Source organism: Triturus cristatus, chromosome 3_2 (genome assembly GCF_964204655.1).
Source record: "Triturus cristatus chromosome 3_2, aTriCri1.1, whole genome shotgun sequence".
In the NCBI taxonomy this organism is placed as follows: domain Eukaryota; kingdom Metazoa; phylum Chordata; class Amphibia; order Caudata; family Salamandridae; genus Triturus; species Triturus cristatus.
Window position 1 is genome coordinate 1,119,344,816 of NC_140584.1, and position 12,011 is coordinate 1,119,356,826.

The 12,011-nt window shown below is 41.3% G+C and overlaps 1 protein-coding gene across 1 annotated transcript in view; it reads left to right on the plus strand.

Annotated features, from left to right (window-relative positions):
• The first annotated feature begins 2,961 nt into the window (after window positions 1-2,961).
• Window positions 2,962-12,011, plus strand: part of EXO5 (exonuclease 5) — a 124,232-nt gene continuing 115,182 nt past the window's right edge. The window contains exon 1 of the mRNA XM_085649911.1: window positions 2,962-3,237. Within this exon, the coding sequence (XP_085506037.1) occupies window positions 3,114-3,237 (124 nt within the window). The 5' untranslated portion in view covers window positions 2,962-3,113. The remainder of the gene's footprint in view (window positions 3,238-12,011) is intronic.

The window sequence follows — 12,011 nt, forward strand, 5'->3', positions numbered from 1 at the left end:
GGATTCAAAGGCAGTAAAGATCCAGTATTTCCAGGGATCTATTTTATCTGTGGAAACAAAGCTTATTATAGGTTGCCGGACCATTGGTACGTAACATGCTATCTAGGGCTGGTCTTTCCAAAGATATTTCATGTAGATAGGGGAATTAGAGGAACTCATGAAATAGGTAAACCACTAACACGTAGAAGAAGGGAAAGTTTTTCTGAGATAATAGGTGACATTTTTGGAGCATTGATGCCAGCAGTGGGTGTATCTTTTAATGCATACAAGATTCAGAAATTGTCAACAATAGTAGATCGTTTATCAACGAATACTGCTGGAGGGTTCTTGGTGGTAAATACCAAGATGGTTGCCATGAGAGCTATGGCGATGCAAAATCGACTTGCCCTTGATATTATTTTAGCAAAAGAGGGAGGAGTCTGTGGAATGCTTGAAGTACAACATCGTTGCACTTATATTGCTGATAAAAGTCAGAATATACAAAAGTATATCAAGAATATTACTGAATTGCATAAAGAAATTACCCCACTGGAGGTTGATGGTGGTTGGGAGAAACTTGGTAAGAGATTTTCCTTAGTAAATAAATGGTTCACAGAAGTAGGTAGTTAATTAGTTGGGAAAATATTAATACCAGTAACAATAGATATATTAAAGACATTAATATTGAAATTAGCAATTAGTGTATGTATTAGAAAAAGAGAAAATAGGGTAAAAAGACAAAATGAGAAAAATAAACAAAGAGAACGAGAAATGGGAGAAATAGAACTAGAAAAATTTAAAGAGAAAATGTACAACAAAACTAAAAGACAGAATGCGAAGAATACAATTGTTTGAACTAACAAAATAAAAAGGACAAGAAACATGACTTCTGATAAATTGGTAGAGATGTTTTTGTTGTGATATTAAAAATCACCAAAGGGGGGAATTGATGGAGCAGGGAAAAATACAAAACAAAAATGTTGTATCCCCTTCAAAGTCAGTGACCTCATAACCTTAATTTTACTAATTGTTTGAATGAATGTACTAATCAATCAATGCACCTTTATTTAGACACTATACGCGGGTAAACTAACTGGCATATGCAAAATCTAATTTACTTACAGATGTGAACTTAAACTAACATAGCTTTGTGCTTCGTTTAGAAAATAGAAGTAAAATTGTATGTATTTCTTGTGTAGTTAAATATTGTGGCAAAGAATGCAGATGGTAAGTAAAATGGCTTTAAATGTTGCTCACGCTAGGAAACACCTAACATGGGTCATTAGAACGGTGGGTGGTAAACAGAAGAGCTTATTTTCTATGTCTAATTTCTGCTATGTTGTTTTCCCATTAGTTCCATTCCGGCCAGCTTCGCCTCGCTGAGAAATATAATCACGTGTGATCAAAATGGTCCCTGCGCATGAGCAGAATGGAAGTTACAGTCACGAGTGTAGCCTCTGCCTGGAGTGAGAGATGTCAAGGTCATACTGGCCTAGGACAAGAGTGGATGCCAAGAATTTTAAACAAGAACATGGGAACGTATGGAAGAATTTGGACTGCAGCATTCATTAATAATAACAGTTGTTACAAATGGTGGAACATGAGAAGTCACAAGGATACATGAATATGTAATTTACGGAACTGGTTTAGGCAAGGAGGAGAAGGAGGTGACCATCACCACCCCTCCAATGGACCAATGGAAATTAATTACAGCCCCTAAAAAGTTTCAATTCTGGGTATAGCAAGTTATGTAAAGGGTATACAATGTGGTGCCTATGATGACGTTGTGGCACTTGCTTTTTCTATTCAACACGACACGCAGTTGGTTGAGACAATTTATCTCCCTGATTCTGAAAAGACTTTGACAGATTCTGAACTTTGAACTATGATGGGAGAAAGGTACGAGACCGTCGCGGGATTCAATCCTGGGAGGGAATGCGTCCAAGTAGGTTAGAGGGACAGTCAGTCAGTTTGGGAACCTATCCTGTGATCTGCGGTTCATGTTCTGGTGAACCATTCTCATCATCGCCCTAAGGCCAAGAGTAATGAGTACTTTTCTGTTTCTTTTGAATCTTTACTTGAAACCCTTATAAAATTAATGATTTTAAATTGTCTAATAAATTTTACTTATTCAATTTATTCAAAGAATCTAGATAAAATTTCATGCTAACTCAAACTGAGTCTGTGGTAATTAAAATTAAAAGTTATGATCTATAAAGGTTAAAGGTTTAATTGGGATTGAGCTGGACTTAATCGCTTTCAACTGATTCCTACTAGTTGGTCCATCAACCCAATAATAACGGAGTACCTTGATGTTTAAACTGGAAAACTATAGAATTAAATTAATATAATATATATAGATATTTAGAAAAATATTAGTAATAAGGTACCCCGTGTTGTCTTGCACCTCGCCAGCTTGTCACTTATCCGGAAAACTGAGAGAATGTGCGTTTTCTGTGTTATGGGCCCCACCGATGAATAAGTGGAGTGTGAGTTTTCCTGGGTTGGGTGACGTTTATAAAGGGTTTGTTTTAGTCGCGCTGCATCAGTTCAGCCTCCCTGTTCATGCTGGAAGAGGTCATACCCATAATTTAGAAATGCAAGTCATAGAAGCCAAAATTGCTGTTGGCTTAAAACCCGATGGTGAGTGAACCTACAACAACTGAAGGGGCAGCAAGAGAATTACGTAATACAAATGAATAGCACCCAGCGTTCAAGATGAACAACGGCAGGCTAAAGATAATACAAATCTCTTACACGTTTGCAAAGGTCGGAACTTCGGAGACGACCCGTTCTCTCTCAGAAATTAAGTTTGCATTAGCAAAATAAAAACACTGACTTGCTCCTTTCCCCTCCAACAGCATGCACTTCTTCGCACGCGCTTACTACAGAGTGCAGCACTCTAGTTGTTCGCTGGAAGGCGTGTCACACGCAAGGGCGTGCGGTCCTCAGCACTTACCATGGGGCGGTGTGTGTGGCTTAGGTGGGAGGGCGTGGCTTTGGGAGAAAGTAAATACAGGAAACAAAATAGCTCCCATTTATCCATGCCCCGGTTGTTATTCTTTTACCAGGTCCCGGGAGGTACCGCTATGGACCAAACCGATCCTTGTTCGTCCTGACAGCGGGCTCGTGCGATGGCGGACACGAAGGAGCTGGCCGAGACTGAGGAGAGCGAAGGAGGCTTCTCCGACTTCAGCGACTCGGAGCTGCTGCTCGTGGATCTGCCAGACACAGATCCCGAATCACCAGCACCTGCAGGTGAGCATCAGACACAGACGAGACAACCTGTGGGGCGGTAAAGGGGCTTGCCTAGCATGAACCCGCATCGGTGGTATGGGAATAGGGTTACCTACCCAGGCAGCAGCATGCGCAGTCCATGCAATAAAGCGTTTGAGACTGTAGCGAATGCTTCTCCAACCAGTGTGAGTAGCTCTCCTGTGCCCAGCCAACTAATCTAGAAGCTTTTGCTTGGTTGAACTATTGTAAAGTGAGTATTCTAGATGAAAATGTGTGTTTTTCAAAACCCTTACGTTCCAGATTATCTTTAAAACTGATATCTGAATGATAAATTACCCAGCATTGGTAGATTTATGACTAATAGCACCTTGGTGACGGTGCCAAGAGCACTGCAGTTGTGGCTTGTATGCATTACCCTTGTAGAGGCATACAAGATTTAAAAAGCCTTTATAGGTCGAGCCTGGGCAGCACATGCACTTCTCTGCGAGCCATGCTGTATTGGAGTATGTACTTGAAGCCCTGCCCACTCTCCACCCATATTTGTAATTAGTTTGTGACATTGTCCTTCGTAAATTCTGGCCTCTAATTCGTTATTAGGTTTGTTAGCCCCTCCTTAGTACCGCCTTGTTTTCATTCATAACCTCTCATGAGAACTGGCCCTTTCACTTCGGTTGTTACACGGTGAGTCTTCTTTAGTCTCTAAGCACTATTTTCTCTAGATAGTTTCTCCTACTGCAAGCACAACATGCTTTCCTGCAACATTCAGCATGCCGTGCTTGCTTTCACTTTCTAACAGCCAGGGACAATGGGGCCGCTGTCGATCATTTATAACACGAATGGCTTGATTGTGCACTAGTAGTACTGATGCACTGTAGGCCCCAGGTTTATTCTGATAAAGCAATATTGTTATTAGGAGCTATATCTGTGTTATGTATTGACATCAAATCTAGAAACCCAGAGTCGTTTAAACTTTAATAGATGAACTTGGGAATTGTCTGTAGTATCTGCTGCATTAGATGTATTGTTTTCCAACGTTCATCAATGTTTTATCTAATTTCTCTCGCAATGTCTTCTGCATTTGAGAGGTTTTTTTTTTTATTGTATATCCTGCTCACTAAAAAGAAAATAAATACAAAAATATAATCTAAATCCCACAATTTCACATTATGAATACACAACACGGATAATTTTCTAATTGATTACAAGCAGTGGGCGGGAACGGCAGGGCACGGCGTGCCCCTACTGCTTTAATTCTATAGATTCCGTTCCCCTACTTTTTTATTTTGAACATGCGTCCCTGGACATAAGAAACATCTAAGGCCTGCAGAGAAGGCTCGGCATTTGTGGCTGATCGGGGACGGGCGAGGAGCAGAGAAGGAAATGGTCTCCGTCTCTTGCTTCCTGCCCAGACAAGACAAGGAACGTGTCCGCTTCTGCTCTACTGCTGGCAGCTGCCCCCCCCTTTCTTACTCTTATTCCCTCTCTCTGTCTAACTCCTCCTCACTTACCGAAAACGTGACTCAAGAAATGGTTCTTGCCCTCTCTTTCTTCCTGTCGTTCATTTGTTCCCCTGTGAAATGGATGCAAGAAAGAAAACCACTTTTGCTGGAAATGCCGTTTTGCCATTTTTCTGTTCCAAAGTGCAGCCACGGAAATAAAAGGTTCAAAATATGAAAAATCTATAACTAAATAAAGCAAGATGGAGTGTTCTTAAAGTGAAACGATGAGTAGCGAGATGTAGCGGTGTGCATCTCGCTACTCATCTCGCTACTCATCGTTTTGCTGTATCAAATTACCGTCCTCACTGCGAGTTTGCACCCATGAATAAATTGATAGAATTACAATGAAGTGAATGATTCTTGGAACTAAGGACAATGGATTAAAACAGAGATGACAGACACAGGAGTGCTTTTGTCACGTTTAGTGAACGACTACAAAGCATCTTTGAAACATTACGTTGGACTTTTAATTTTTTAATCGTTTTTTAAATAATATTACTTTCCTTAATTTGTTTTGGCGATTACAGTTGCAGCGTGAATGTAATTTTGATGTTGAAGTGATGTGTTGCTCAATATTCAGGTATAGCACTGTGAATACGTGAAGGTATCGAAGGGGATTGTGGGCAATGTAGTTGCTAATGGGAGAGGGAGGGTTCAAACAATTGTAGGTATGCCGCTGAGCAGCTGGGAACTCTCGCGATATTTGTAATGAGGTTGAGCACCTGGAGCCAATGCTTCGTTGAGGATAATATAAATACTAGCCAGGAAACAAGAGTTGCCTTTGCTTCAAGGATATAAGAGATGGGTTTCCGCACTCTTCGCAACTCTATGATGTGGAATACGCTTTTTGTAAAACTAAGCTGGGAGCAAGATAAGCCATGTAGCTTACTTACCTAGAAGGATTCACCACGTGTGTCACGGTAAGCGGGGCAAGGCAGAATTACACGGGGCATTTTAAACATTTTCTGTTCAAGCAGGGGGATTAAGACGAAGGTTGGTAGATCGGAGGTGTTAAGGATGATGGGCTTACAGATTTTTTTGCGTTTTGAAGTAAACAACTGATGTGACTCCGTGCTTTTGTGTAACTGATGTGGCCTAAACAAGTCTGGTGATTAAATAAGCATGCATTATTGACATACGTATTATATATATAAAATGAAAGAAGTGTATTATTGCAAGTGTAGTTGAAGTCCAACAATGATGTTAATTTTATAAATTCTTTGTATTGTAGATACCCCCGAAGAAGGGATTGATTCCCGAAATGCATTGGGTTAGTTAATAAAACGTGACATTCTAACACCATCTGACCTCCTGTGTTTGAGTAAACGATTGTCCATTGAAATGAGTAAAATGAATTGAAGACACAAAAATGGCAGTAAAAAGCAAAGGATTAATGGAAAAGTTAAGAAAAATAAGAATATTAGGATTTGATTGATTGGACTCATGGAATTAATGGCTGTGCTGCCGGTATTGGAACTGCAACAGGTTTCACAGTTTGTGTTCTTAAAGTGTCCAGATCGGTTTTATTCAAACCCCAAAAACATTAGCGTCACTTTACTGAGTTTGCCAGTGAAGCGCTGTTTTTCCCCGGTGGGGAAGTGCGCCAAACCTGGAGGTACTGCTATACCTGGTTGATGGGTGGATTGGAAAACAAAGGGGCATATCAGCAAGGGCCGGCGATAATTATCGCTAAGCGCACTTAGCGCTAGGATAATTATCGCTGGCTATCGCTGCTTTCTATCGCGGAGATAGCGTGCTATCTCCAAAGCGATAGAAATGCAAGCGTTAGCTGGAAAATACTGTGATTATCGCTGAAAATCCAGCGATAATGGCATTGTGACCGGCAATACCTTGCTGATAGGGCAGGGTGGTCTTAGCCATGTAATCCACCTCCCATTGGATTACATGGCTAAGTCAGGATTCAAGCAGGCGTAAGGAAAGTAGCGATAACCGTGGTTAGCGTTACTTTTCTTATCGCTATGCTTGTTAGCGATTCCCTTGATAATTGGAGAAATGTCGGTTAGCAACATTTCTCCAGTTATTTCGGGAAGGAACGCCCACTTTGCATCTCATTAGAGATGCAAAGCTGGGCGTTCAGTAAACAGGCGCTAAGACATGGATCACGCGTTAGCGTGTCCATGCTGATAGGGCGATAAAATTATCGCTGTTTTTCGTCTGAAAACGGACGCTAAAGCGGCGATAATTTTATTGCCCCGCCTTGCTGATATGCCCCAAAATGTGTAGGGCGGCTTTGTGTTCACAAATGTGGGCTTTTTAAACCATACTGCTTACGTTTTGTAAGCATATAAGCAGTGGACATTGAAATGGGTCCTTTCTGGGCCCTGTAGTTTTCAGGCAGAAGCACTCACGGATTTCTGAATAGTGAGTGTAAAAGCGTTAAGTTCACCATGTTGTTTCTGCTTACATTTCACATGCTTTATTTAATCTTTCATTCCCTATGAGTGTTTGCTTTTTCCAGGATGTTGTTACTTTTTCCTTTAGGCAGCATATTGCTCTTGCCTAGTGCGTAATTTGAATTGAGTCGCATCCAGTTGTTTATAGCAGGTCAAATTGGATTGTAGTTGAAGGCAGTGTGAATTTCTCTCAGTGGGGCGGTATGGTGTTCAGTGAGGGAGCGGATGTAGCACTGGGGGCAGAGCTGCCGAATTTAGAACTGGGGAACCAGGTTCAGCCTTTATGACAAGTCCCCCAGACCATTCTCCTGAGGGAGCACATTCCCATGCTACACCTTAGAAGGCCCCGCAATTCCTGAAAAGCCCTGGTGTCTTAACAACAGCAGGTGGACCCTAGCAGTGGCAAGTGTGGGTTCACCTTGAAGGCTTGCCCACCACAATCTATGCTGAAGTTCACCTCCAGTCTTGCAGGCAGGCCTATGAAGTAGCAGACCCTAGAGCAACAGTGACTCTGTCACTGAGGTCACAGGACCCCTGAGCAGAGCTGGCTCTAGGACATTGCGACCGGTGTGACCGCAACGGGTGCTGACTTTGAGTGGGGGCGTTGTATATTATGGATTTAAAAGCACTTGCTGCCTCCTTCCTGGCCTACAGCCATTTTCTGCAATAATAAAAATGTCATGATAACTCCGGTGAATAAACGTCTTCCTAGAGCGAGATCGGAGTTTTGTCTAGTGGAAGGTATGACTCATGGAAAGATAGGGTTAATGTGCCTGCTGCTAAGAACATGTACCATGCCCATCACAAAGTGCACATATTGTAAATAGGTCAGTGGGTTATTGTTTTTGTCAGTGAGATCCTTTTTTTTCTACTTGCTGTTTATAAGTTAAAATCCTAACAAAGAACAGTGAGCTATTAACTTTCATCTTGGAGCTGCATACAAACTGCAAGGTATAAACTAGAGCTTTATGATCAATCACTATTAAACTATACTGCCTACTAAATACGGTTGTCATGAGACTCCTACACCTATTAGTCCTTTGTCTTATGTAACATTTCCCATACAGTGATTTACAGACGTAAAATTGATTGTCTCTGTGTATATTGCTGACGACAGTAAATCCATGGTTCGGAAACAAATGGCTTGTGCTTCCACTTTTAAGCATATTTGGGACATTCTGGGATTAGAAACATATCCCACTTTGTGAATTTATTTTTATGTCAATAACTCATATTAATCGTTAAATAATCATGTGTATCAATTGGTTGAATTACATTACATAATAAGCTGTAACTGGTCAGTGAAATGTCAAACAAATACTAAAGATTGGGATGTTTTGCCAATCCTGGCCACACCTCTAACTCCGGCCACTGATCCAATCCTCAGGTTTATCCCGCCCTCTGATTCTCCGTCCACAGTTTCCCTACTTTTTTTCCCCCACTTCGACCACTGATTATAAGAGTGTGTTTCATGGGAACAATAGAGGGGACTGCTATCTTATCTGCTATCGCCACTTAGCGGCCATTGCGTGAATCATTTTCAAAACCTATATATCCCATTACAGTTTCAATTAGTCGTTTGTGAGGCGATGCCGACTCTTTCAGTCCGAAGCAGAGGCACTAGGGAACTGTCAAGTCCCCCAACATGAGTCTCACTTAAGTGGCCGAGATTTCTTAATATTTCACGCACACCCCAACCTGGTATCCTTACTTCTTCCTGCAGCAACCCCAGCTCCCCTGTTAGCAGCAGTGATATTAAATAAGCATCTGCAAGGAAATAGGTCTTACATTTAAGCAAGTTTGAGCTATTTACATTGTAAATGACAATGGCTTTTATGTTTTGGTTTTTAAAACCTAAATAAAAGGCATTGTCATTTACAATGCCAATAGCATAAACTCTCACTAATGCGAGACCTACTGCATTCCAAATACTTGTTTACATTATGACTGCTCCTGCATCAAGGTGATCACTGCTGGTAATCTTGCATACGGTGGCCACTAATATAATCTTTTCTTGTGTGTCTGGGATTCATATTATTAGTAGCTTCAGATAATTTACATTGAACATAAGTAGCTCTTAATACTGTAAAGGTCATAGACCCTTGCTCTAGATGGCATATTCCATACATGCCAACGTTTTAAAACCGGAAAGTGGGAGATTTTGAAAAAATGGGTGGGAATGTATTTTACCTATTGACTTCTCTTGAAGCAGAGGCAGTTTCAGGCGGGAGACAGCAAAAAATAAAGCCATTTCTGGCTTCAAAAATTGTGAGTTTCCCACCTGAATCAGGTTTTTTGGCACATAATTTTCATCTTTGGGGAGAGGATGTAGCCTTGCGGCTAGAGCGGTCGACCTCGGAGCTGGGGAACCAGGCTCGAGCCTCGGCAACGACGCACAACATCCTGTGATTCTGGGCAAATCACTTAATCTCCCCGTGCCTAACAAAAATGAATGTGTCCTTCTGTAACAAAACTGGTGCTCATGTAAAGCGCTCTGATACCCGATGTATCGGGTCTAGTTCGCGCTATAAAAAACTCTACAAAAACAAGCATTGACATAGCCAATAGGTCTTGCTTTTGGGACCTTAGAAGTATTTAGTTGTGCAGCAGAATATCCTTGGTGCAACAACAGCAACTGTTGCATGGGTAAACACATATAAGGTCCCAAATGCAAGACCTATTGGCTATGCCAATGCTTGTTTAATTCCACTTTCAGCCATGCTGCGGAACAGGCGTGCTTCTATACAACATGGTTAAAGAAAATAACATTTACAATGTCCATAGATCCCAGCTAGGCGAGACCTATATGTATGGACCTAAATAAGGAACAGAGAACGCACCCAGCATTTACATGACCATTGGAGGCCTGGCAATGCATCAATTAATTGTGGGCCCTAATTAATTTTGCAAAGTTCTTGTGGGATAGTGTAGGCAATAAAATTGCTTGTATGCACATGCCTAGTATCAGGTTTGGCTTGTTCTTCCGCATATCTTTGTGATGCTGCTCCGCTGGATTCTTGGAGGCCTCTTTCTCTGTTGGAACTACTTCAGAATGTGGACATTGGTGATACACACTTCACTGAATTAATTGCAATTAGTGTTTGCAACGTAACACAGCCTGTTGTGGCCTTTTCCGCCTCAAAACGAGCATATGAGAAGATCTTAGAGTAGTGTTGATTGCGTCAATAACTTAATAAATATTCTAACTGCAGAAGTCATCTTTGGTTCCTTGTATTCACTTTTCATGCTTGCCTCAACGCTCTTTCTTACAATCTTCCATCATGGTGCTGAACTCGGTCGCGTTGCGCTGCAGTAATCTACCGATCAATATGTGTATCCGGCTGCTGAATTCTAATTGTGTCCGATGGCCAAAGTAGGCTGGCGAGTGGTGTGCGGGGCTGAAAGCTGGCGGATGCGCGCGTGCACGCTCGTGTGAACGCAAGCGCTAGGCCAGCCAGCAGCACTTTGAAAAATGACTCAGCGAGACCTAAATATCTGGATGCCACGATCTTTGAGCTAGAATATGGAACGGCTGAGGATGTCCACTATCATTCTTCAAATTCAGGCAATTGGAATCTTTCTTCAGTATTAATAAAAGTGATTAGGCGATACAGGACTTAAGACATCAGAGATTAATTTGAGATGAGTTTAACTATCTACGCTAAAATGTATATACTGAAAATTGCCTCCACTCAATTAGTGGATACCATCAATAAACAAATATTTACCATTATAACCTCTCAGTTTAAAAGCACTATCAGCCTAACGTACGTGCTATGCATATATGTGTTGCCAACTCAGTCTTCAATAATGTTGCAATAGTACACTCAGAGCTTGATAAGTGCTCCAGATCTTGGTGGAGCAGCCTGTTTACACAGCTTTTGGGGATTTTACCACTGCTTTTGACTGGACAAGTCAGCCTACCTTGTGGTGTAAGAACGGGTTCTATAGACGTCCATCAGGACTTTTCAACATACAGATACATGAAGTATAGAGCTTTTGGGGTATGATAAGGGTGTGTCTTCTTGCATACAGCTAGAGAGAATAAATGGAAGTATGTATTATATACGTAATAATGGCATCCAGAACTGGAAGCACACTTTGGTCGCCTGTGAAGCTTTCAAATGTGTGTGGTTTTTTTTTTTTTACGCCCAGTGTTTTTAAATTACTTTTCTGTCTCTGAAGTCGCAGTTACCATGAATTTGTTATTATATTTTAACATTTTTGGTAGTATTCATTGAATATTAATGTGCATTTTTTAATAATGTTTTTTCATTGCTTTTATGGAAACTGCTTTTATATTACTACTTTTGCAGAGGCCATGAACAAATGAAACTGAGGAAAAACTAAATGAACTTCGTTAGCCTTTATTCTTTGATTAAATGCTGCTGTGACTCAACACCTCATACTGCTCTTGCACCTCACCGTTTGTGGTCGAATGGTACACTCCAGGATATGATGTCACTCAAACCACTGGCCACACTTGTTGCTACTGAAATGCTCGACTGGTTAATTTTATCACCAGGAAATTCAGAGAGGCGGGCGCTGCATCATCTCTGAGCTTGATGATTTAATAATAAACCCACACAAAAAACGTATGGCCTGTGGAATGACACTGGGTAATGTTTTCTGACGAAAACCCGTTTCTGAAGGGTTACAATCGGTTTTTGTGCAGAACATGTCAGCATTTGCCCAGTCGAGCGAGATGACGCATTCTGTGGGGAGGCAATGCTACAACCAAATAACCGCACACCCATGAACCCAGACAGAGTATATAGTTAGTTTTACTAAAGCTTGTGTGAGTAGTAAGATCAGCATTTTCATACACGTTTAATGGCGTTTCTTCCTCCGCTAGGTTTCTTGCTTAGGTCTGGCATCAGAA